The sequence below is a fragment of the Sander lucioperca genome, chromosome 20, assembly GCF_008315115.2.
Source record: "Sander lucioperca isolate FBNREF2018 chromosome 20, SLUC_FBN_1.2, whole genome shotgun sequence".
In the NCBI taxonomy this organism is placed as follows: Eukaryota; Metazoa; Chordata; class Actinopteri; order Perciformes; family Percidae; genus Sander; species Sander lucioperca.
Genome location: NC_050192.1, coordinates 11,027,755 through 11,055,189, shown reverse-complemented (window position 1 = coordinate 11,055,189; position 27,435 = coordinate 11,027,755). Strand labels below are relative to the sequence as shown.

The following is a 27,435-nucleotide window of genomic DNA, read 5'->3' as shown; positions in this document are numbered from 1 at the left end:
GTTTCAGCCACAAGCAAGATGGCTGACATTTTTTTCAGTGCTGCAGTAGAAATATATTATGGGGAAATCATTCTTCTAAAGGATGATTTGACTTCATTCTTCAGTCTTCTCTGAGATATATGATGTTAAGAGATCATGTAAAAACACACACACACACACACACACACACAAAAACAAAACAAATAACAAAAAAGTGTAATCAAAATATGTCACAACAATGCCTGTTTTTTTGTTTTTTAATCACTTATGTCTGTGTTTGCCCATTTCTCAGTGGTCCTTGTGGTCTCCATCCTCCTCCAGTTTCCTGATTTCTGCCTTCAGGTGGTTGATGTTTTCTCGGCTGGCTTTTAGTTTATCTTTCAGCTCTGTGATTTCCTGGCTGGTTCTCTTCTTTGCTGCTTCCATTTTTTCCTTGGTCCTCTGCTCCAGCTCACCGACTGCAGACACAGACACACACAGGCACAAGCATGATGACAGTGACACAAACTATGAATGCTGCTCTTCTGTCCAGAAGCACACACTAGATTTTCCCTTATGCAGGGCACTGAGGTCAAAATAAGTATATACTAGTCTGTATTTAAACATGTGTCTTGTGTTTCTTTGCGTGTGTTCATTGTGTGTGTGTGTGTGTACATACATTCTGTCTCATGCTTGTATGCTCCAAGGGTGAGTTGTCTCGACGTGGTCAGTAGCTGCTGCATCATGGCTGTAGGATCCTGGAAGATCTGAAAAAAATGACCATGTCAGGTACATCTCTTCCAGTCTCACACAATTCTAAATTTAACAAAGTTCTAGGTGTGTGGAAACTTTGAAAGCGATATGCGATTTATGTAATTAACCATTTATTTATGGTGGAGAGATTAAATATTAGTAGATAATAATTAATAGGCCTAGCATTGTCATAGTAAAGGAACACAGAAATTGATGCAGTACAGTAACTGTGGTCATGAGCTGCAGTAAGAAAACAGGCATACCATTTCATCATAGAATTCAGAGACAACTGTCTTCTTAGGCATGGCACTGGAGTCTGACTGGAACAGCTTCAACAGATGGTACAAAGTCACCTGAGACACACACACAGACACAGGTACAAGTCAATATAAGCATACATACAAGGAGATAAAGTTCAAAATTCCTGCATCACACTGCCTACTAAATAGTTAGGCTCTCACAGGTCTCTCATTGGGGTCAATGAAGAAGATCTTGATGATGATTTCAAACTCCCCCCAGCCCGTCTCTGTAATCTCATATGGAGGCTTAGTCACCACTGGAAGAAAGAGAAACACAGTGAGCCAATATACACTGTACTATCAATGTACTATCGATTTCCATTCACATTTTCTTACATTTATTGCATTTGTCACATTTTCTTTTTAAAAGGTCCCATGACATGGTGCTCTTTGGATGCTTTTATATAGGCCTTAGTGGTCCCCTAATACTGTATCTGAAGTCTCTTTCCCGAAATTCAGCCTTGGTGCAGAATTACAGCCACTAGAGCCAGTCCCACAATGAGCTTTACTTATGATGTGCCATTTCTGTGTCTGTAGCTATTGAGGAGGAGAGAGGGGGGGCGACGTGGAGGGTGGGGGTGTGGCCTTGACCAACTGCCACTTTGCTTGTTTGAAAGCCATGATGTCTCTCTCTTTGTCATGGGTTGGCCAAATTCTCTGTGCGGGCAAAGCAGAGAAAGGGGAGGTAACCTTCCTCCTTATGACCTCATAAGGACCTCAAAGGCAGAGCAGGATACCCAGGGCTCAGTTTACACAAGGGGGTAAGCTTCTTCTCGGACCGCGAATCTCCTATGGCGCCATTTTGATGCTACCAAGCCATCACCTCCCGTTAGCATTCCATTGACTGCCATTCATTTTGACAGCGAATAACTTTAAATCTGAAGCGTTTAAAGACTCTTATTTGTCCATTGTTTATTTCTAAAGAAACACGACAATGTATAAATGGCTCCATTACCTTGTACCTCACGTTATGTCTCCGTAACAGATGTTTTTGTAAAAATAGGCTAGATTGTGTCATAACCACGTGACTTACTGTCGCATAGTAGAGGAATTACCGTATAGTACAGGAGAAGCGCGCAGGCAGTTTCGTCTCACATAAGTTCAATTACTAATGTTAACTAGCATTTTAGTTAGCAATAATTAGCCTGTGCCTATGTTATCTCCTTACATAAACCTACGCTCTCCGTCTCTGCAAGATTGGCAATGATTGAGATTTCTCTTGGCACAGCTACCAGAAGACTTACAACTTTCAGACACGTCGCCCACGTCACATTTACGTCGTCTCTCTCAGTTGGAGGCTGCACAATAACGCTCAGCCATCACCGGAAAAGTGTTTCCAACGGCCTTCACTGGTCTCCGTCCAGAGCAACGGGATCTGTTGGTCCACTCTTATATACTGTCTATGGGTTTACATCTATCGCCATTTCTAGTCACTGGAGGACCATAGGCAGGCTTGGGGAACGCATATTAATGTTAAAAAACCTCATAAAGTGAAATTTTCATGCCATGGGACCTTTAATATAATTAAGTACAATCCAGAGTAAGCAATGCATCCCCTCTGACAACAAAAACAGATGCATTCAAATGCAGTTATTCAACATTTTATTATTATGTAAATGACTACTCACCTCTCAGTGGGTTACCATAGCTCTCATGTAGCTTAAACTGGATCTTTTTCACATAAGCAGACATATCCTGGAAGAACAATACTATGTATTTATGTAAACATTCAAGTAGAAGTGGTTGGCCATTATCTTTCCAACTAATTAATTTGTCAACAAAAATGGCAGTATTGCAGAAGTCTTTAAGTGATCTGGATGTCTAACCTCATTTCTGTAAGGCTTCACATAGACAGACCACTGATGTGTGTGTCCATCCTCCTCTCTCTTTTTCCCGAAGTAACGGGCAACGTTCCCAAACACAATGGGCTTCACAATGGTTATTCCCTGCAGATCACAAAGGGAAAACATATATAATCATATGAATGTGTTCCTGTTAAAATACTCCCAAATACAAAGTAATAAACAAAACAAAAAAATCTGACTGTGGGTAACGTTACATTGATTCTGACTTGTAAGTTTAACATTTCTTTGCTTAATTATGAAACTGCAATACGAGTTAATCTTTTCTTCAAAAACCCCAGACTGCTTTAGTGTTAACGTTACCTTAACTCGCCCCCCGGAATCTGGACCAAATTCAGTCATCTTTTTGAACATAGTACGGTAGAAAGAGTGAAGTTGATCCAGTAGTACACTCTATAGGACTCGTCTTGTTTCACAGCGTGTATCCACATTTAATAAACCTGCCATTAAAGCATTAAAATTATGCTTTATACGGCCAACGTTCTCATTTCAAACAACCAGCCAAACAAGCGCCGGAAGTGACAAGTGTAACGTGTTAAATTGTACGGTGCGGAGTGCGACATGGACACATTAAGGTTCCGGCTGATGGTTTCAATAACATCGGACAAGTACGATGTTGCATGTATTCATTTATATATAAACCCTAGTTTGCTCACACACACACTGCAAACACCACTTTCTTTTTTAACATTGTTTAGTAATTTGACCAAATTACTGTATCTGCACAAAATGGTGAGGTAAGGAAACCTTTGACTTAAATCTTTCGTATGGGTGTTTGAAACAACTGCTTGTTTGCACGATCAGTTGAACGTTTTCCTTGGTTAACTCCCCTCATATCAACAACCTTTATTTAGTTTTCGGAGGTACAATCGAGGGCAAGCCCTCTATTCAATGTAGCCGAGATTACACAAAAGAAAATTTTAGAACACAATACAACAGTGTAAAAACAAGGACATGCAAGTCACTATGTGACAATATGTTAATGTACTAGAGAATGTGTCCCTAGTTAATCACTAATAAAGCAGGTTAGCACTATTACAATGCATTAGTCCAAGGGTTTACAGCTATTTAAAGACATTGCAGATAATGAAAAAGGTTTTTAGGCATTTTTACTCTTATGTAAATATTTTAATGCAAGCTTCTCTTTAATAGGATGTTGCAATACATTATGCCTACAAAATGATAAATCTTAGCATCTTTTAGATTTTTGAAAACGTGTAGTCACTTGTATAAACCCTTAAACATAATTTGATAGAATGAATTTAAAAAAAAAAAGTTTCCTTCTCAAGGCATACTATAATTTACATTGATTGGCTTGATGTAATCGAAAATCTCCTTACCTGATGCCCACTCTGAAAACTAATTAGATGCATAATATACAAAGTAAAGCCACAAAACCAAACTGAATTTATAAATGTTTTATTTTTTGGGACAAATAACCATTTGATTACTTTTAGCTATCATGTGCCTTTCCCTGACTGGAAATGTGTAATTAGAACAAGAAATGGAACTCCCTAGAAATAACCCCATTAATCTAAAAACCAAAGTAACAATAATGGATACTCAACTCTTTTTTTTCATGTCATGTAGCCCTGAGAAGTGCATAGCTATGCTGATCAATTACAGTTACAGGCAGACAACTCTCAACTGTAAATATACCAGTTATATATAAAGTGATACATTTTACACCTTTGTGGAGTTTCAGCTTGGGGTCACATGGCTACATTTCTAAACATTATACGTTACAGGCGATTAAAAAGTAGCTGAAGATCAGGTAATGAGTGAAAATATATCCTACCATTACACTCCATCTAAGTCAAATACTGAAAACCCCAAAAAAGATACTTTCCAGCTGCTTGTGAGAGGTAAAGTCTTGGTCTGGCTAGATGCAGAAGTCAGCCAGACTTCCTCTGGACTGGACTGTTTCCACTTGTCATGATGTAGAACTGAAAACACTTACCTTCAGTGCTGTGGAGAGAAGTCAGCACAAGGCAAAGTGACACCTAAGTAGTCTTACTGAAAACCTTGCACAAACATGTTCTTATTCTGGCTGATTCTGGGTGACATTGAGTGGAGCTGTATTAGGAGTTTGCTCAGATCACAAAAGTCAATGGACATAAAAGAATCAAAGTTGTAAGGCATCAAGCCCTTATAGGTCAACAGAAGAGGGGAAAGAGTGCCCCCCCCTTAAGTGCAAAATGTCCCACTTTTCACATTTTTTGTACAAAAACCCAATTTACAAGGCTTCATTACTCTTTTACAAGGTTATGGGAGCAAATTGATTAATATATGTGAATATATAACACTCTTTTTAAAGTATACTGTTAGAATAAGAATACAATCAAGAGCATCATTAGGGTATTAAAAACGTTTGGATGATGTTACAGTCTGATTCACATCTTTTCATCAAAGTTCAGAGTGATTCCTGTAGCAGTAGGGTCCACAATCTTTACAATCATCAAATACTTTGACATGAAATATTTCAGGGGATGGCCATGCATTTGAACCGAGATGACGGACAAAAAAAAACAAAAGAAAAACAAAAAAAAAACATCTTGACAAGGAAACCAATAATCTCCAGTAAGACAAAAAATAACAAGGATTCTTACAGTAAACTGACTTACTGTGGACCATATAAACAGGACTTGTCCAGTGATTAATGTTAATCTACAATGTTAATTTTAATCTCATTTTATCCATATTGCTTTGTTAGGGAGTGCAAAAGGAACAAACTGCAATAGCACCCCCCCCATATATTTTGGCCTTATGATTGACGGTCAAATATTAGGTCATATAGACCTAATCTTTTTTGTAAATATTGACCAGACAGTAAAAAACAGACATGTAACTCAGTGCATATTTACCAAACCGATCTTAAATACTAAAAACCAAAAGCTCTGTATCACAAAGTGACAATCACAGTCTATTTCAACAAAAGTGCAAGACAGGAACATGGTGGAATATGATGACAATGTTAGTGTTATGGTGCACAATATTTAATAAATTGCATATATAGAGCCAGTAGTACTAAATGTGTTCCCTTATGTTGTGTTCAAAAGTTTATCTGGTGTGACAGCGTAGGCCTAAAAATGAACATAGAAAACATGTTCGGTGTGGAACATAGGTGCAAAAAAGCATTTTCTTGAAATAGCAAATCACCAAATGGGATTAATTGCTATTTGAAGAATTACCAATGCCACCAACCATGCTTTAACTACAATGGCTGCTCGATTGGATTACTAAATCAACAATGAATATATTTCACATCAACATACATTTCAAAAACAATTTGGATGTTCTTGGTATAATAGCTATCCAGTGTGATTACACACAACATACTACTTTGTGAACAGTATTTTTTTGTTTTTTTTTGGTTTACGGTGTGTTGTCCAGGGCTGACCAAAATTATTCAAAGAACTGCATGTACATGTAGACCTTCAATTTCTTCAAGGTATACATGTCTTCGCATCCACCCATCAATTCACATTCCAAATAAAGTACATTCGTCTAATTTGTCTTACCTTGTAAACGTTTAATCCATTTGAATAACAAAAAAAAAAAAGTTCTAAACCATAAAGCCGCTTGCTAATACAGCTAAAAATATATGATCTAATCATAGACCAATTTAATATGAAAAACAGTTTGCAGTCCAAAATACACATTTAATATAAATGAGCCAAACATGTAGAGGAATTCACCAAATTCATTGAGAACCTCAGTAAACATTTTTTATTACAATACCATCTAGTTTTCAATCAAAGCAGAGACATTTACAAACATTCTAACAACGAAAAGAATAAATGAAAATGAGAAAGAGGGGTGGGGAGAACACATCAAATATGTACCCTATAAAAACTAAACTGAATGTACACAGTACAGCGAGCCAGGGGAAAAAATGAAAAAAGGATGTAATGTTTGTCTTTTAGTTGGGGATGTGAGGGCCAATTTATTGTTTCTTTGCAAAAAAGCATCACACAGTCATCTTCATGTCAAATAAAACCATAAAAATAAAAGAACTGTTTGGAAAGTTTTTTTTTCTTTCATCTTTAGTTACCATGAGTATAGATGTTTGGATAACATAGCCTTACACAGGTCAGGGTCTTCCATCCACTGCTCTTATTCAGGCAGCAAAGATGAACAGACAAGAGATGGATGGGTGGAGAGGAGAGATGGAGGAAGAGGTGGTGGTTGTAATCCTGTCCGGTCATGCAGGGTAGGGAGATGGTGGCGCATTGAAATTCTTTCCCCTTTTCCTTACATCCATCCTTGATCCTCGTAAGCTGAAAGGTGGAACGAAGGGTGGAGTTTGGTTTCGAGGCAGCCCAACAGTGAACACTTTCCCCCCTCATCATTCAACCTCTAGACTACACATACATAGTGCACACCAGGGCTGGGTTCAATTCACCATCACTTTGAGTCACAAGGTTGGAGTTCGTCCAAGTCCACCATACATAACATACCCAACAAGTTATTGTGACAAGGGGTGGTCAGCAAAACTTAGTCTCTGAAAACAAGGCACAAATTCTAGAATACCCTGTTAGGACAAAAGCTTTTGTTTTTCTTAATGCTCAGTTGACTGTGTATTGCACCCAACCCTGGCGCAGACAGAAACATTGTCATGCAAACTTGAACAGGAAATATTCAAGAAGCAACTCTAAAATCTATCAGTGACTACGTTTACATGCACATTAATATTCCACTTTTATTCCGAATTTGATACCTGTCACGTAAACAGCATATTCCGTTTGGATATTCTGGATTACGCCTTATTTCGAATGTAGAATTTTCCGAATAAAAAACATGAGAAACGCCAATATTATTCAGGTTTTAGAAGAAGCATTAAGTATACAGCGCATTCCAAATATGTGTAACAATTGGAAGTTTTACCGCAGTTTGTAAGGCTGGGGTAGAGATTCATGTCCAAAAGAAAAGCCCACATTTCATAGTTGGTTAAAGGAATAAAAGAGGGAGGCTGTGTTCGTACAGTGGAAAACGCAAGTTAAACAGAGTATGCACGGCTGCATGTTAACAGGTATATTAATGGAATATTCATTTTCATTAGCCATGTAAACAGTTCAGTAGGAATAGTCTTTTTTGGAACAAGGGCAAAACCCGGAATAATTTGTGCATGGCAACGTAGTCAGTATGTACACACACTGGACATAAAACAATATGCAGTTGAGCCATTTTAAGTATCAGTTTTTTTTAAAACATTGATTTGAAATTGTTTATATGCCTGTTAAGTAAATTCATATATAAATGCTTGCACGTTACACGTAGCTCTTAACAGACAAGAATTGACATCCATATATAAAATATAGTATATGTATAGACTCAGGACAGTGAAGTTGGACATTTGTTACACAATTGTCAACCGTATACTGAATTTAAAATTCAGGGATGGACGTGAGGGAAAATGTTTATAGGCTCTAAATGGCAAAGCTATGCTGGGTAGAACAAAATTTATCCTCTTATTGCGTCTAGCCGAATTGAGCCTGAAGTTAAATAGTGTGCACTTGGCTTTACAGGATCAGTTCTGCAATGTAGCATTGTCTGTTTTGTGTGATTTGCAAAAAACATGAAAAGTCTTGGAAAATTGGTCATAAATATTCCTACCACCAGTGTTTTTTTACGGGTCATTGATAGTTTTTAGGGGTGTAAAGATTCACCGATACGAATCGGTATCCGGTTGTATTATCACAGATATGACTACATCGATACACGGCCCCTGCATCGGTCTAAATGGACCAAGATACAGCCGATGGCTAACGTTAAGAATCGGTTGACTGAAGCTTTGCTGTCAATTCAACAAAGCTGCTGCGGTGTGCGAAATGCTGTTGAAAGAGACGAGTGTGTGTTTATTTGTGAGGGAGACAAAAGCCTCACCATTTGTGTGAAGAAGGACTTGGTCAATCATGTTCGAGATGGCGGGAATTGGCCAATCAGTGCCTTTGTTTGGGTTTGCAGAAAAAACGTGCCGACTGCCAAGTTTCGTTTTTGGAGTTATTGGTGAAAATGGCTGAATAGGAAGAGGAATACATTGTGGATATTGAAAATTGTACCAGCTGTGAGTCATCCATCCATGTGTGTGTTCATAAACATGTAAGTAGACTCGCATAAATATGTATAGATATTATTTGGGTGTGTTAAGTTTATATGTTCTGAGATTAGCCCAAAAGTCTGCCAGCCGCATGCTAACGCTTACAACAGTATTATTGTGCTCACGTGTACTCATGTAATACTTTATTATTGGAATGCTTACAATGGCTGTGTAATGTTGACCTATGTTTGAGTTACTGACTACGATTAAAGCAGCAAGGAGGCTGTTTAATTTAACATGAAGCTGATGTGGATGTTATGGTTATAAGAGGCTAGCTAATTAAGTTGAAGTTAGCATGTACTAGCTTTACTATTCCCTGGTCCCTTTTACAAAATATATATTTATTTGAAGGTAGGCAATGCTTCTTTTATTGAATTGGTTTATTTTTAATGGGAAATGAATGTGTGTACATTAAACGAATATTAACTGTATCTATCAGATTGAATCGTATCTCATCGTATCGCACCGAATCATTTCAACATCGAATCCAACTGAATTGTTCCAGATTAAAATGTATTGTCCCTGAACCGTATCGTAGCCCATGTATCTAGATACAGATCAAATCCTCTTATAAGGTAGAGATGCACACCCCTAGTAGTTGTATTTTAATATCTTGACTAAAAATTATTTTTTCAAGAATACATTTTCCTTACAACCAACTGGTAATGGTAGGAATTAGGTACAGAGCTAAAAACTAAACACTGAAAACTTTAACTATTGTGACACATAACATAGAAACACTGCATGATTGGTTGTCACAACCAATTTTTTCAGGAAATTAAGCAATATAGGAGTAAGAGACACAGAAGGACAAAAAGAGCGGTAGATAAAAACACAGAACTATGAAGAGGTAGGCACGCATCTGATCAGACACAGCAAGTTACTTTGCCACAACCACCCAGTGATATGGTTGCCATAAGCATACCAATATATATATTTTTTATATACACACACAACAGAAAAAAAGTGTCAATGTAATTTAGAATACCCCTTTATGGTCTAGTTTACATTATGCCAGCCAATAAGCTGCAATATTTTGCATTTAGAATTGAGCATGCAGGGTACAGGAAACTGGAAAGGCAGCCTCTATCATAATTATAAATGGCAGTTAGACTACCAACAATGGTCTACTGAACGGATTACATTTCTACCCAATTTAAAGCACCTCTTAAGAGAAATGGTAAATTTATCAAATGAAATGACAGTGAACAGTTCTGATAAAGAAAGTAATTTTGAATATGCTAGGTTTTCTATTAATTTAAAATCTAATTTATTAGGCCTTGGTGATGCAAAGTTTTGCCTCACAGGGTGAATTAGAACTGGTATCTGCACCAAAAAGGCCTTACTTACAGGCATGCCAAATAAGTACAGATGATTTTACATGGTTCAAAGATTCAAATGCATATTGAAACTTTTACTTATTGATACGTTTTTGTTGTAGAAAGGGTTTTAACACTGTGCACGACTACAGACAAAACAGTTTAGCTGACAATATTTTACAAAACACAGTAGTCAAACTCAATGTACTCTTTGTCACACTATTATTTGAAGGGACCATAACATCCAGTACAAGTGGGAAGGGGCATGACTGAACTTTTGTCAACGGTGAAATTACATCCAAATATCAGACTAACTTCTCTCTACTTGAACCTACCTACATTCATTATAGAATATTCTAGTTCATAGAAAATATTAAAATATGTTGCACGGTGCCAGCTAATACAGCATGGAAATGAAACAGGACAGAGCCAAACCAGGGTCAAACAGTCCATGAACTACTCTGAGAACTCTTAACTTGTTTATCGGTTATAAAAGAGCCTAAGATGGGAAACTTCCCATTTTAAAATTCCTATTTTACAGATTACATTTGGACATTGTAGCAAGCTTGTCACTGTGGGTATAAGCTTTGCTTTCACTGTTATTAATCATGTCAGAAAAACGTATAGAATTATTCTGCTATTTTTTTTAAAATAGATGCTGCGATAACTACATAGCTGATTTGTTGACTAATAACCTGGGAACTAAACATAATTAAAGCATTACAATTGTCTACGGTAGTTTTAGCTGAGCCAAATTAAGTCAAATTTGTAATTATCTTATAGCATCAGAATGGCATGAACACCAAGGCACTCTTGTTGAAGAAAATATTAAAAAGCCTTTATTGATGCGGCTAATTCTAATCATCTTATTTAATACATTGCCCATAGGTCATCTCTCAGAGTCATGCATATTCAAGTATACATTTATTCCTCCGTTATTTAAATGGGTATGACTGCTTATTGCTGACTTCTAACGGAAACTCTGCTTGACCCTGGTTTTACCTGATCAAATAGTATGCTTGTTTGAAAAGGACTGTGATCCCCAGCACACATGCACCTGCAGACAGACTGAAGAGGTAGCATAAAAAGTTGCAGCCTGGTGCAAATGGTGTACATTCCCCCATGGCAATATGAACAGATAAAACAGTGTTAAAGCATATCTGTGGACATAACAAATTATATAGCCAATCTATCATAAGGATTAAAAGCAATATGCTTAGTTCTTTTTTTTTCTGATGACAATGCTCTAAGATATCAGACTGAATGCAAAGGAAGATTTTATACAGCTAGAAACATTTAGGGAAAATATACTCAACAAATGCATTTTTGGCATCTACAAATTAGCAAAGTTATTAGGCCCTGTGCCCACTGGGGAACTCTTATCCAACAGAGATGACAAAATGTGTGTTAGAGCAGACTGCGGTGATTGTGGTTGCAATGCTACTATTGAAATACAATGCTCGTTTAAAAAGATTTTTACATTTAGCTGTTGCTACTCAGAAAAAGTAAAAAATAAACATGAAAAAAAATAACACAATTTGAAAAAGTCATCTTTTGTAAAGAGGTTCCCAGTGGAAACAAAGTCTTACTTTTCAGTAAAAACTGTTGGTATAGGATAGTATTCTTTTGATATGAGTTTTGCCTGCTTTCAGAATTCAGCAACCCCACAAAGAAAACCACCCCAGTTAATATTTCTCAGTATGAGAGAAACTTAAGACACAGTGCATATATAAATAATGTGTCTAATATATAGAGCCACTATATTAAGACATTAAGGTCTTAAGAGTGAATGTAGTCTGAAAGCTAATGTAAAATTATGAGAAATATTATTTGGGGTGATGCGCAAAAGTACAGAGATGCTGAAGGGTCCATGTAACCTACTAGACTCTACTCTATAAGGACTGGTTTATACACAACACCAGACATCTTACGTTCTTCGGCAGACATGAGAACGACACAAAATCGATCAAACCAGATAAGTCAACTAGAGTTCTAAAACTTTACAGAAGTGCGAGTGACGCAATAGAAGAAAGCATCTTCCTACCTAACACTGAGCCAGACGATTAGACTTAATATTTACTTCAAATAATTTAAAAGCAACAAACCATTGACAATGGTATCAATATTAATTGTGCACAAGCTGGCGTTAAATAGTTTGATAAATTAATCTACAACTAATCCATAACATGACTTAACATCCAAAAAGTCAGCAAAACACAATGCTATGAGCCAAAATACTTGCATGAGCTCCTGCCAATCTAGGACGATTTATTATTAAAAAAAAATCAACACTGCAGCCTCACTGGATATCATTTCAACGTACATACAAGATTCATAAAAAACATTAAAATGTAGTTTCTACTATGTATCACTCAATGTGAAATAACAATATTATATTATAATTTATATATAATCATGAATCTGCTGCATTGACATTAAAAAATGTTCAGTTTTCATTTGATGTATACCTTCAATATTATTTATAAGTTCTCAGATAAAATACAGTTTAAAATTCTGTTTAACTGAATCTGACAACTCCTAAAAAAATTGATGGCACAGAAACGTGGAATCTGAAAACATTAATTTTCTGATCCCAGCTTTTAATTTGTTATTCAATGTTTACATGTAACTTACTCTTTCCAATCATATCTGTAAGGTACTGCAATTAATTACGCACTGATCCTTAATGTATACCTAATGCAAATATGGCGCAATAACATTGTCAAAATAATCTGTGTCCAAAAATCAGCAGACAAACACTGAAATAAATGTTCACCTTCTCTTAATTATAACACGACAATGTGATATTATATATATTCAACTTTTAAACTGAAATGGGATTCGTATACAATACTGTGAACAGAACATTTACAAAGCGTAGATTGGTCAACTAATCGACAAGTTGAACATTGCCATTTTTTCTTTCTTCCTAAAAAATACAATCCAATTTGAATATACCACACAAAATGCTGAATCTGTAGTAAGTACTGTAAATGATGGGGAACTTTGACATCTGAAACTTGCCAATCAGTCAAGGAACTATTATTACAAGCACACTGACAAACCAACTCAGCAGTCACAGTACACTTCAATTAAACTCACATATAATGAAATGGCAATTCATTATTGAATCTTAATATTCAAGCCAGAAACTCTTTGGTCCACTGGCCATAGCTGCTGGTAAAAAAACTAATTTTTGATAATTTCCAAACGGATCGATAAAGATTAGGTGTAAAGGTGTATTTACGGAGTCTCAAAACTGCAAAAAAGGCAGAACTAGTACAAAACTTCACCCAACACATGTACAAGCAACAGAGCTGGTACTGCTTTCTTGCCATGTGATCTGTAACACATTTTGAAATTTATTTGGCAGAACACAAAAAGTGGCCAACAAATTTTGCAAATTACCAGCCTCAGAAGCATGTAGACCAAAAAGTAACAATGCAACAAAGTCAATTTCCATTAACTATCAGTGTATTTTCTGAGAGAACCACAGTATTGATACAACTCTTACAAACCCTTATTTGCAATGCAGCATGGTGAATACAGTTAAGTGTGTATTACACATTGTCTGAAATTCCAGATACACAACACAGCTGTGATTACCAATTATGACATTTTAAGGGAAGTAGACTTACCTTACACCTACCTGAAATCAAAGTACTGAGTTTCAGAAGTCTTTTCCTTGCTTACCTCGTCTCTTCCTTGTTATGACTTCAAAGGTTTTTAAAATGTTTCATGATTTGTGGCCTATACGTGACTGTACTCATGAGGACAAATACAACATTTCCTAGATAGTTTATTATTCTGGCCGATAACATATCACGCCCTCTGTAGATTAAATGTTTACCAAATATGTCATGGGCACAGAAAATCCCAAACTAAACTGAAACCTTTAATCAGATTAAGAAGAGAGGAGATAAGCAATCAAAGCAGACTTTTTCAAACACATCTTCTGCCATGTAGTTTAGGCTATTTGAGCCTGAACTGGACTGGCCTGGTCTAGGTCTAAAGAATGTAGTGATGAAGAAGACAAAGAGTTTATGGCGAATAAAATACCATGGCAAACATTGTACCCACCTCCCTTCTTGCTTAGCGGTGTCTGTACTCCCTCTCTCTCTCCCTCTCCCGGTCTCGGTCCCGGTCCCTCTCCCGATGCCGGTCCCGCTCCCGGCTGCGTTCTCGGTAATAGTCCTCATGCCGGTCACGACTGCGGGACTTGTGACGCCGGCTCTTTTCTCTAGAGCGGCTGTGGTCTCGTTCCCTGGAACGTTCTCGCCTGGCATGGACAAGCATCATTGGACTGTGTACAGGGGTTTCAAAGTTTCAAATATCAACTCTTACAGGGCCAATTCCCATTTGGAAGAAATAATTAAGATACAGTCAGAATTACAGTTAATGCAGGCTAGAAAATACAAAACAGCATAAAATGGGATATAAAATAGTCCATACATCTTTAAATCTGGCTGGCACAACTTTTTACCTTTGTGCTAGATCCAAAATATTCTATCTGACAAGTGGTTTATGTCTCTTTTTAGCATAGCTTGTAAACACTGTCAGTGTCACATTTAATGGCTACTGCACAAAATAAAAATCTTACCTGGAAGCGGAACCGTAGCTTTTTGACTCAATGCCGTGAAGACAGTCCTGCAGGGAACTGATGAGGACCTTACAGCGGTCGTCTGCTGACACTTTGGACTGCTTAATCAGACTAATCGCTGTCACCAAGGTCTCTATAGCACTTCCATAGTCAGCTAAAGAGAACACAAGTTGCATTAAGCTTTAATTGGCTCAGAATTTATGTCTTGTTGGCATAAAATGTGAGCGCACCCACAGTAATTAAGTACTTTTGGTTGTATGTATCCCATATTATTATGTGTGTTACCTGCACTGGCATCAGACACTGCTCTAGATATGGCACTGGAGGAGATGGCTCTGTTTCTGTTCATGATCTCCTCAAACTCTGCCTCACTCAGAGGTGTCCGTGACGCCTCCATCTCCCTACAAATACACAAAAGGGTCAGAGCATGTGTTAAGTTCCAGAGTTATGAAGGACGTTATCTTTGCAACCAAAAACTTTAAAGTGTAAATCAGCAACTTAATGTGCAAATCCAGAATGTTTGCACTTGATAAAAATAGCAACACGTTGTGCCAATGTATTGATAACATATTGTGACAGAACATTATATGAATTGCTGTTATGATTATTGGTTACACATCTGACGCCCATTCTTACCGGCCTCCAGGACCATAGTCCCCTCTTTCATATGGTGGCGGGCGTCCGTATGGGTCGTTTGGTCCAGGGGGGCCTCGGCTGTCGTTGGGGGGCATGTTGTTGTTGCCAGGTGGGGGAAAAAAGGCAGGGTTGACATGGGGTGCTGGTGGTGGCCCACCCGGTGGGGGACCTGGCATGTGTGGTGGTGGTGCCAAAGCCATGGGGGGCCCAATGGGGCCAGGGGGGCGTGGAGGGAAGGGTCCTGGAGGTGGTGGGCCCTGTTGAGGGGGTGGGGGACCAGGGGGAGGGCCATAACCTGGAGGAGGTGGGCCTGGGGGCAGTGGTCCCATTGGAGGCTGGCCAAACTGACCAGGGAAGAGAACTGGGGGAGGAGGCCTGTCCCCACGATTTGGAGGACCAGCGAGGGGAGGGGGGAGGCCCTGGCCAGGAGGTGGAGGCCCTGGAGGACCAGGTGGACCAGGAGGGGGACGTGGGGGACCCTGCATTCCACCTAAAAGAGAACACAAGGGACACAACAAAAGTGAGTAAGACAAAGTAAGATCTAGTGAACTCTATCTTTTGTTTATGTTATAGCAGGTAGAGTTCTCCCCAAAATATTAGAGTATGATAGGGAAATAAGTGTGCTGTAAGACATCAATAAGACTTTTCTAATTAAAATAAAATTGGCTAGTTTTAAACATAAAACACATAGTGGCTCAGATGATTCATGGGTCAAGCTCTAATTTGATATCCTGTAGTAGCCTGTATTTTCCATGATTACTTTCAAATATAGATACCCATAGGGACTTATTAAAGCTGCAGTGTGTAGAACGCAAACATTTGAAGTAGAATGAGACATCTTTCTGCAGCTCATCCTCTTCCCCATTTGTCGCATGGGCAATGCCTGAACAGAACAGCCAATAGGACCACCCTCTCTCTAAAATGACCTGTGATTGACCAGTCTCCTGTGGCAGCTAGATATTTGAATGCCGACTACAGAGCAAAGAGGAGGTGCAGACATTGATCATGCTGATTTTTTTTTTTACTATGGACATTTTGACCAACGACAAAAATAAAGTGCCTACCACAGCAATTACACAAACAGATAAGGAAGAGCAAGCCATAGCTACAGGGAACAACAAATGTCAAAAGGCCACAAAGTAATGCTGCAAATTAAATCAGAAGGCAACAGAACAGATGATGAGATACGTTCATAGCAATTTAATTCAAGCAGGCTTTTTTTAACCAGATGCCCTGCAGGGCTGGACTATTTTTCATCAACACTTAATTGAGAGGCTGCATTGCTAAAGTTGTCAAGAGCCCCAAGACTTCAGCATGGCAAGCTTACATATATTTGAGATACTGTATATACTGCAGTTAGCAAAAAGATTATTTCCATGCAAGGGCCACTCATGAGACGTAATTTAAGGCAAATAGGGACTAAAAGGCTTTAGTCAGATTCATTAATTTTTGTCATGCAGCGGCATGAAGAAATTTAAAGGGAAGTGTTGATTGTTGATCATTGAGCCATTACACAGGATAGAAGAGCAGAAAAGGTACAGAAGTACTGTTGTATTCTGACTAGATTTAATTAGGGATGCACCGATCCAATACTGATGTTGGGCCGATACTGAGTCAAATAGCTGGATTGGGTATCGGTTTCAATGGTACAGATACAATGGTATTAAATTCCGTGTGTGTGTGTGTGTGTGTGTGTGTGTGTATATATATATATATATATATATATATATATATATATATATATATATATATATATATATATATATATATACAAATTTTATTTCCTGCTTAGGTTTTGACCAATTTGTTGGTAAATGTAAAAGGTTTACATTTCAATTGTAATTCCTGTTAATGTTGATGACTGTTTATCAATTTGCTGGTGTACTATTTATTGTTTAATAACAAAAAAATAAGTACATTTCTACTTCCATCTTTATATCAGTTTTAGAGGATGCAATTTTTTAGACATTTTGTTAGATTGTGAATTGTTAACTGAACTGACCTCAAAAGAACAAAGTACATCTTTAAATGGTGTGTTTCTCTAAAATGTTTTACTATGAACACACGTTATACCCTGGTCTCATGTAGGGCCAACAGTTTTTGATGGAAACCGTCTATTATGGGACTTAGAGAGCTTGGTGAGAAATTCTGCTGTTTTTGGGGCAGTCAACCTGACTGAACCTGTTTCAATGGCATAACTCCTACCAATAAACAGCTGAGGGTTAGGATAAAAGGTGATCAATCTATTCAATCGAGGTGTTTCACCTCTGCCACGCCAGCTCCCGTTCCTGCCCCCCGGCGGGAAGGGATTGAAACTCATATCCATCAGAGGGCCATCTTGGTGCCTAATCAGATCTGGTCTCATCCCTGGGCCTAATGGGGAAGAAAGCAAACCAATCACAACTCTTCCCTTCATAAACTTCCCCCTACTAACTGAAGGCCTGTCACAGCCCAGCAGCACGAGGCACCAGCCACTAAGCGAAAGAAGGGATGTGAAAAAAGGTGGGATGGAGGGAAAAAGACGCAAAAATGAGAAAAGCTGGCAGCTCCATTTTCTCCCAGTGTGTGTGTAAGGCGGCCAATCCAAGATTTGCGAGTTTAAGATTGGTAGCTTGCCAAATAAAGCTTTGAGCAGACTGCTTCTCATGAATTGTGTTGGAAATTGTCAGTAAGCAGAAAATTGTAGCCAGGGAAGGATTATTTGTTCAACTGGAGGTGAAGAGGGACAACGAAAGAACAAAACAAATGGGGAGGGGAACATGCAAAGACACAGCCCTGCCAAAAGAGATTTAATGGGTGAAAGATCCCTCACAAGAAACACACACTACCATAGACTAGCCTAGCCTTCCATGCGGGTGTGAGTACTAGCAAAGCTTGGACTGTGCTAACAGAGCAGCACTGCCAGACAGAAAGCAGAATTTTACTTAATCTCATATTGAGTTTTCAAGGCATGTGTCATACTATGATGATTATTTCAATCTGTTGCACTGCTTTATTATTGTAAACAAAAATGTTCACTACATGGATGACAAAAACCTGAAAACAAAAACATAAAATTCTAAATATGAAGACATCTTTTATCAAACCCAAGTCTAAATCAGAACTCCACTGACCCATAAACCTCAACAGGTGAGCATGACCACCACCAGCAGTGATTCCCAATAAACTGATTCATACACATCACAAATCACAAATAATGTTGTAGTGAGCTAACAGTGTGATTTATGATGTGTATGTATTCCCAATGCATCTACCCATGAATTTGCTTTGACTGCAGAGACTGGAAATTAATTGTATCTGTTTGAGAATGGAAACAGAATTCAGCTGGTTTTCCAGTAGAGATGTGATCAGGACACAAACATCTTTTATGCCATGAACTCACCTTGTTTTGATATAGCAAAACCAATTCACGCAACAAGGTCCAGTAGTTTCAAACTATAACTGCTATAACAGACTGTTAAAATCAAATCTACTTCCTAACACATCTGATTTCAATTGATAAATATAATCTTTTAACTTAGTGAACTGAGAGGGGCTTTGTCCCTACCATAATGGCACAAAGACTTGTTAACAAACTAACCAGGGAAATGTGGTGGCGGTCCTCCAGGCCCAACAGGACCAGGGAAGCGGTCTCCACCGGGGCCAGGTGGTCCAGGGAACCTGCCTCTGCCTCGACCCATGGGGAAACCCCCACGAGGGCCAGCGCCAGGGGGACCAGCTTTACCTTCCCCAGACATCTGGCCTGACTGGGTACCTGTGAAATGAAGAGATAGTATCTCAGTTTTCAGTTTAATGTGCAATAAATAATAAGTGTGTTCATTGTGTGCAGATTTAAAACAAGACTGGTTCAAAAACTGAAGAAAATACATGTGATAAGTGTATGTGACAGTATGTCAGATATATGTACATGTATCTAATGTTGTCCATTTTGCTGCAGTGCAAGTGCATTTTCAGGAGACTAACTGATGTGTCAGAGCATTTGCAAATATCTATCATATACATGACCTCTTTAACACTAGCACCGCCAGACACTTTAGGGGTACTATAACCGCCAGACACCTAAAGCTTGATTTATGGTTCTGCATTGAATCTACACAGTAGGTATGTACATAGGTTTGCGTAGATTCGGACCCTAAGCCGTAGCCTGATGTGCACCTCGCCAGAAATGTAACTGCACGTCGTGGCTACGCGGATCGCAACGACTGTAATTGGTCCGCTTGGCTGGGCTTGGTAGAGTCGCATTTCCCTCTACTCATTTCCTGGTTCTCCTTCTCCATGAACAACATGAAATCAAGGAGGGTTAACTTTTCCTGTTACAGCTTTCTGACCGAGTTCAGAAAGCACAGGGGAGACACTTTGTTTCTCCGTCTCCGCCGCTGGTACTCGCTCCGAAACTTATCCCCGCTAATCACCCTGCTGTGGCCACTCATGTAACCTGCGATCAGACTCTGCAGTCCGTTTTGAGGCGGTGAGAGTCCCATACAGTAAACATCACTGCCTTTATCGCTGCCACAAGAGTTTTATAATATCTCAGGGGTAAAAAACAAAACACAAGCACTTAACTGCCCAGGAGTTTGGGTAACAGCTGACCCAGCAGTCCCATTGTCTCTTGTCTTTCTAGCTTTCTCCGTGAAATGAAGCTGCCTTCAAGTGTGGTTGGAAATGTCGAGATCTATAAACGATCTGACGGAAAACAATAATTTTGAAATATAGAGTCTACATTGCTACATTGGGTAGTTAAATAACACAACAGGACGTCACACAAATAGGCCATGTAAGTGACACTCACACCGCTGCACAACCCTGCGCACATTGCCGGATCACTTTTCCTGGTCTGAATGAGCTCAGCCTGCACCCCTCTCCATCTCTATAGTGCTGCGTTAATCTCTATAGCAGCAAGGACACCGGCAGCCCCCACACAAAATACACAGCCAGTTAAGTCTATCTAACAGCTTGAACTGATGCAGTTCTACATTGTAAGCAGTGTATAACTTGCAGCGTAAAACATAAAAAGGCACGAACCAAATGCTAAAACACTAATCAATTTCAGCCCTTTTTTAGGCAAGTAAACATGATGGTAAATATAATCACGGTGCAAATGATTACATTATCACATTTTGTCTAGATGTCTAACGTGTGTGTCTGTGTGCAGTGTCTTTCAGTTCAACAGTCAACACACAACTTGCCATCTGATCGCGCACTTCCACACCAACCTATAAAATAATACAATTTAGAAACGTTAGTGTTTTGTTCAAATAAATCACATAAATATCATTCCTGATTTCATTATAGCGTATAGTGCACACACGGGACTCCTGTGTTGGGACACAACTTTTATAGTCCGATGGATTTGCTTTCATTTATTATATTTTATACATTGAAAGGATTAATACTGTGGGCCTATGTACCTTAATGTGATTATAAGTGCATGTGAGTGAATAATGGCGTTCAAATGAGTTTCATCCATTCATTGTTTCAGTGCGCTGTATGGCCGTCATATAAATACATCCATTCGGCTGCCGGGGGAGAGGGTGGAGGACAGTACCAACGTTAATCGCCGTTGTTCCTGGCGGCTGAATGGGGGTGTTTTTAAAAAATAAAATCTATTTGATTTTCTAAACCTTAGTCTTTCACTATGACAATATAGGCATGTGCAGAATATGTATTTAGGAAAAGTAAGGGCAGAAAGGAAACATAGCAATAACAGTGATGGAATAATTTACATCTTTGAATCAAAATGTTCAATGTGTCTGCTCCGGCGGTTCTAGTGTTAAACCAGCATGGTTAACTCTTGCTGAGTGCATTTTAAAATATAACGATGCCAAGTGTGCATTTATCCTACTTACTTTTGCGTGACTGCATCTCAAACTGGCTGAGGGACTGTTTGTTGCACGGTGTGACGATGGGATTCTGACCATGGAGCTCCCTCTTTGACAGCAGCTCCATTAACTTCCTGGATGATGCCTCCGAGGCCACACACACCAGTGCAAACCTGTAAGATGAATGCAGAGGATATACGCAATCACATTTATGCAAAAAATCAGCGCAAGTGCTCGAATGAGCACTTGAACTTTTTTATAAAAGAGTCCTATAATTTCTTGCGACTTTGATTCCTTGCCTTGTGTGGGCCAAGCATTAAACATAATTTCTGCCCAAATGTAATTTCAAAATCTACAGACCAGCACTGCATCAGATCTAAAAAGGACCTGTATCGAAAATAACAGTCTTAAACAAAATTTTAAATAAAAATGTTTATTTTTAGTGTTAAGCTCATACTTATTTCCATCAGCATCCATAACAGTCTCTTGAAAGCACTATGACTAGATATGGATAAAATTGCCCCCATCCAACATGGGATTCACCTCATGATTCTCAATATGTACCAAGAAGTATTTATCCTAACCTATAGCAGGCTGCAATTTAGTCCAATCATGTCACACAAAGAAAATAAAGATCTCACCCTTTTGACTGGCCATTGGCTCTGTTTTCAAAGAACTTGATCTCCAGCACATCTGTGATGCCTACTGACCGGATAGCTTCTGTCAGGTCCTCGTCTGTCGTCCACTGCACAAGAGAAGACAGCACCATCAGTATATTCGCACTGATTTGCTTAATTTGATAATTATGTAATGTTTCACAACTTGCAGATAAATGCATGGGTCTACATTTGGCATGGCACAATACCTTGTTTACAGGTCTATGACGACTTTAAAGAAAATGTTGCTACTTTTTATTTATGCTCTTAAAATGGAGTTTATTCAATATTTTCCTCCACATAGCCTGGCATGAACAGAATTCTCTGATACCCACCCATGTGAGGTTTCCTATGTACAGGGCAATCCTTTTGCCTGTGTAAGTGTACACCACATTGGGCTGGGAACTCTTCCCTCCCTCTGAACCACCTGGTGTAGGCAGTGTGTCCAGGTAGTCACGGTCTTCTGGAGCATCACCATTGTTGGCCGATGGGGATATTACTTCATCATACAGGTCAATCTGTTCGTGGACTGGGTAGTCAGCTTCCTGTTGAGTAGAGAACATGTGACACATTATGAGCAGTTTCACAACACTGATTATACCTAAGAGTAAATCTGAGACAGATGTACAACGCTATTCAGTACCAAAATGTGTAGAATCCCCCAATAATGTTTTGATTTTTCAGTATACATAACACATAGCAGGGGTATAATTTGTGTTTAGTTTTCTCATTTGATTTCAGCAGTAACTGGTAGGACAGGAAAACCTGCCGATTTGTCTAATGTGGAATAAATAATTCAAGAAAAAGCAGTTTATTTTTATTCACCAGGGTTTTTCCTGCATAGAGAAAGTTTTGGCTCCCCCAAAAGAGGTTTTAGCCAGCGCCAAAATAAGGCTGGGCGATATGGAGAAAATCAAATATCACGATATTTTTGACCAAATACCTCGATACCGCAACGATATTGTAGTGTTGACTATTGGTGCTTTCACAAAATATTTACACAATGAGATTTTTGATAAATAATCACCAGTAATGTGGATATAATGACTAAGTGGGTAAAGGCAAATAATAGAACAGTTACAACAGCCTGGTAAGTTCAGAAAATGACATCACTTTACTGTAATGCAGCCTGTAAAACCAGGAAAAGACAACACTTATGCCACATTACAATATCCAAAATCTAAGACGATATCTAGTCTCATCACGATATCGATATATTGCCCAGCTCTACGCCAAAATGTCTCATTTTCAGCAGCCAGCCTCCCTTTCATCCACAGCCACTACTGTACTGGATCTGAACGCTCCTGCATAGCGCTAATGGTATCTCCATTTGCAGAGTCAGACTGTACTGGACTCTCCCGGTGGCCATGTTGCTCTGGGGACCGGCGGCACAGCGAGAAACCGATGCCGACTGTAACTTGCAATTAAACAAGCTAACGTTAGCTAACTGGAAACGCTAGCTTACCGGCTCGGTTTTTAAATCCCGTTGCAGCTGCCGTGGGGTCAGAGGCTAGCGGATCAGGGTGTGGCTTTCCTGCTGTTTGTTTAGCTACTTGATGTAACACAGCAGAATCCCACCACGGGACGCCGTTGCCACTGTCCATCACTCCGACAGTCGATACTTGCGGTGACCGGCGGTGATACACATGCCCAGCTATGTGCGTGTGTGCACAAGTGTGTTTATGTTGTAAAGGAGGTTTAATAAGAACTGTGCATGCTACACAAAACATGCAGTCAGTTTCATTTTCATCGCTGTTTATTGTAACGTTAGCAGGGTTCTTTCAACTATATCGTCCCAAAAATTAATGTTCATCGTCCCTGACCCTTTTTTTTCGGCACCAGGATGACGGGAGGTCCTTAAGCTCGAGCCCTGGTTACCTGCCACCAAAATGGTGGTATGGTATTGGTGTATATGTTGGCAGACATGCAAAAATAAACTGATTGACAAATTTATGTGTAAATTTCACAATAATTTCCAGTGAAGTTTGATATATCCTTTATTTCCCCAAGTACATTTTACACATACAAGGAATGTATCCTCTACAATTGACCCATCCTAACCAATTTAGTTAGTTAAACATTTTACTGTTTATACAGACCGATCCTAAATGATCAACTTAGTCAAAAGTCCATGTTTACATTACATTAAATCTATTAGGGCTGGTACGACTCTTGTGCACTGCCAACCAGTTAAGTCTGTTTTAAAACACTTTAATCTTCTATGAACACACCTAGACTTCTTTAGATGCTTGGGCAAATGAATACCTTAGTCATATTGTCTGTGACAAGATAAAATGAACCTGATATACAAACAATGCAAAGAACAATGCAGTTGACATTAACTGAATGCAGGTAGAACAGGTTATTGGAGAAATCACAGTGATTGTTATTTTATTTTAGTGTCGCAGATGTTCCCAATCATAGATTGGGACATGTAGTGTCACATGGGGCCATGTACTCATTGAGAAGGTCATGTCAGGATTAAGGCTGCTACTAGTCTGGTTTAGAGGATGTTAAGTGCTGGGATAAAGCCTGACATGTCTCTCCCCTTTCACCATCGCCGCTATCCATTTTGCAAGGGCACCATCGCTGCGCTCCAGTCAGAGCAGTTGTGAATGGTTTGAAGAAATACAAACAAGCCAGATGAGAGCGCTGATGAGATAGGTCTTGCAATGCAAGTTTAGCATAAGCTGGTGTAACCGTGTGGATTCCACCAGGTGCAGATGTGCTGTATTTCGGCTGCACCGTGCATCATTCATATCATTCATTCATGATTCTATCATAAAAGTAAGTAGTGTATGTAGTTAAGTTTTTTTTCTCTTCCATTTAGTAAAGTTATGAACAGCATGGATCAAAGATTTGTGGTTGTGTGCGTTTTAGTTGTTAAAATAGTGTAGTGATATACAATCAGGAGTCTGCACATGGTGTTTATTTTGAAAATTGACCGAATGGATGCTCTAGCCGTTTCACTTCCTGCCTGGCCTGTGCAATGCCTGTAGACCTAGCGCATATTTTTAGTAGAGCCGCTTCAGAGCAGCGCTGCATCGTGTCTGGTGTAATCACAAGCATTGTCTCGAGTGGTCGTGATTGCACACCGCAGACGAGCCTAGTGAAATGTAGGGGTTAGGCAGACTCCGCCACATAATCTTAAAAAATACTACGATACACATTTTTGGTCATACCACCCAGCACTATAACAAACAATGCCGATCAAGGCAGTGGTAGACCAGCAACTCTCATGTTCTGCAAGGTAAAATTACTGTTTTTGTCAAAGGAGTCTGATGGCTTTGAAAAGCGCATAGATGGATGTAACTGCTTTAGTTCACCATTGGAGAGGGCTGCCTGGAGGCAAGGTGAATCGGTTAAAATGTTCATAGTATAAAACACTAGTACAATATTGATTTTTTAGGCTGGCCATTTTAAGGTTGCTGCTGCCCTTGCTGGCCCCGTCAACAGAAGTGCATTGCTTAGCTTCCATGTCTGTAGTCCTGCCTGCTTTCCAAACTGGGGGCGTGCCGTTGGCCATCTACTATAGGTAATACACTGACGATAGATAAGTACCTCATACAATCCCACTTCAAAATGTCCTTACTATCCCTTTAATTGAACTAGAATTATCAAAGTGATGCTTGTACTAACTTTTGACATATATACTGACACTTTTATATTGCAGCATGAAGTATATCTGTGACTCTCTAATACATCGGCCCGGTTGAGTTTGGGTTTAATTATTTAACTGAAAAAGCTAATTTAAATGCTGTGCGACTTCCGTAACTCTAGCATGAGCAGCTGAGTGCACCTTGAGTGCGTACAATGGGTCAACATAACATAACCTAGCTACACTATGGGAGAAATATGTTGGTGGAGATAACGTTGTCTCTAAATGGCCAAAAAAACAACAAGTGACTTGCATCCCAGATTCGGTTGTAACGTTACGGAAAAGGGGCGTGTGTGGAGGAAGAAAACAACGTTTACCCAGCGGACACATATAGCTAGTTAAATGCTAACGTTACACTGAAATATCAGTCAAAAGCTAATCTAATAAAATTATTTTATAATTCATACACAACGTTTCATGCCTAACCATACTTAACTTCGTTTTAACCTAGTTTGCTTATATGAACTGAAAACACACAAGACTTAAAAAGCAACTTACTAGCTAACTCACGTTACACGGATTTTGTAAAACAGCTAATGCTAGCTAGCTAATGTAACGTAACTAGCTAGCTACGTTTGTTTGGCGGCCATGTCAAGGCCTGATACTGTGAACAATGAAAGTGGTTGCTTTTAGCATTCACCCAAATAAATGATCTATCTTTGCACATTGCATGTATATTACTATGCGCAGCATACGTCGTGTTAAATGTCGATAACATCGCCAATGAAACATTTCGAGCCGATAATTGTAGCTGAGGATGCAGGCTTGCAGCATGGTGAAAGGGGGCCTGTATGCGAGGGAAATTGTTTGCCCAGCAGAACACACCATTCCCCGACCATATTAATAACACATGCTTACACATATATACAGAAAATAGCACAGTTAGTCGAATTGAGGTGAATGCAGATGTACTACCTGGTTGAATTCCTCCTCTACGTCGGCGTAGATGTCGATGTGATCCACACCGTCCGCCATTTTCCTCTTTCCCGTTGCTCTCTCCGCCTGGCGGTGCAGAGCAACACTGACTGACTGAGCCACAAACAATGAGACAGAGAGGGACAACTAGCGCCCCTGTTGGTCCACTTCACTCATTACAACACCTGCTGTAGCCCATATAAACCTATGATATAAACACTATAATAACAGGTCCGTGTCCGTCTCAAAAAAGTCCCAAGTCACTTTTTGTTGGGCAAGTCGGGCAAGTCAGTCAAGTCACAGGTTATGTCAAGTGAAGTCCCAAGTCAAGTCATTTTTTTCTTGAGCAAGTAAAGTCGTCATTTTTTGTCTGGAAAAGAAATGACCAAACAATGTTGGACTTCCTCGCAATTTTGAGGTAGAAAGTAGGCTATGACCTAGTTAATAGGTCACCATTTTGACTCAGTTTATCATAATGTAGGCATAAAAGATTATGTTTGACTTAGTATTTAAAATTTTGGACTTTTTTATATTCCACACTTTTCATGTTTCTTTTTCTTAAATAAATGTTTTTGTCTATTTTTTATATGCATTCGGCTGGGGGGGCCTTGACATCCTGTCAGGGAGCCTAGATGTGGCAGCATCCCTGAATACGGAAATCTAAAACTGTAACCTACATGCCGCTGCTGATGAGTCATTTACATCAAATAATCCTTGTACTGCAATGTTGTTCATAATTTAGTTGAAGAAAATAGAATCAAGGCATGAAGCTACTGGATTCAGAGACACAAATTGAGATGAACAACCATCACACTACCTACACCTACACCTTTTCTGTAAAACATCACACAGCAGCGCCG

General features: G+C 39.1%; 2 protein-coding genes across 8 annotated transcripts; both read right to left on the bottom strand.

Moving 5' to 3' along the window:
- Positions 1–103: 103 nt before the first annotated feature.
- yeats4 (YEATS domain containing 4) lies at positions 104–3,908 on the bottom strand. Its single transcript, XM_031313461.2, has 7 exons — positions 3,176–3,908; positions 2,837–2,956; positions 2,639–2,705; positions 1,173–1,267; positions 975–1,064; positions 638–725; positions 104–437 (listed from the first exon to the last, which is right to left on the bottom strand). The coding sequence occupies exons 1-7, from the start codon at positions 3,224–3,226 to the stop codon at positions 268–270; spliced, it is 681 nt and encodes a 226-aa protein (XP_031169321.1). The 5' UTR covers positions 3,227–3,908; the 3' UTR covers positions 104–267.
- Positions 3,909–5,685: 1,777 nt separating this feature from the next.
- On the bottom strand, positions 5,686–26,824 carry cpsf6 (cleavage and polyadenylation specific factor 6). Of its 7 annotated transcripts, none has more exons than XM_031313449.2 (12): positions 26,576–26,824; positions 22,338–22,547; positions 21,988–22,091; positions 21,374–21,519; positions 20,714–20,740; positions 19,108–19,281; positions 17,793–17,900; positions 15,528–16,017; positions 15,177–15,292; positions 14,892–15,045; positions 14,372–14,594; positions 5,686–7,152 (listed from the first exon to the last, which is right to left on the bottom strand). In XM_031313449.2, the coding sequence occupies exons 1-11, from the start codon at positions 26,633–26,635 to the stop codon at positions 14,384–14,386; spliced, it is 1,800 nt and encodes a 599-aa protein (XP_031169309.1). In that variant the 5' UTR covers positions 26,636–26,824; the 3' UTR covers positions 5,686–7,152; positions 14,372–14,383. The 7 variants fall into 7 exon arrangements, with proteins under 7 accessions (XP_031169309.1, XP_031169310.1, XP_031169312.1 ...); XM_031313450.2 differs by having other exon boundaries at positions 14,372–14,570; XM_031313452.2 differs by lacking the exon at positions 17,793–17,900.
- Positions 26,825–27,435: the final 611 nt, after the last annotated feature.

Bases quoted from the DNA above. Each gene is read 5' to 3' on its own strand.
- yeats4 (XM_031313461.2), bottom strand. From the start codon at position 3,226: ATGTTCAAAAAGATGACTGAATTTGGTCCAGATTCCGGGGGGCGAGTT. The intron at 2,706-2,836 runs GTTAGACATCCA...TTGTTCTTCCAG, and splicing joins TGAAGCCTTACAGAAATGAG to GATATGTCTGCTTATGTGAA. The intron at 726-974 runs GTATGCCTGTTT...CATTTTTTTCAG, and splicing joins CTGAATTCTATGATGAAATG to ATCTTCCAGGATCCTACAGC.
- cpsf6 (XM_031313449.2), bottom strand. From the start codon at position 26,635: ATGGCGGACGGTGTGGATCACATCGACATCTACGCCGACGTAGAGGAG. The intron at 19,282-20,713 runs GCAAGTTGTGTG...TTCATTTCACAG, and splicing joins TGGAAGTGCGCGATCAGATG to GTACCCAGTCAGGCCAGATG. The intron at 15,293-15,527 runs GTAAGAATGGGC...GTGTATTTGTAG, and splicing joins GACTATGGTCCTGGAGGCCG to GGAGATGGAGGCGTCACGGA.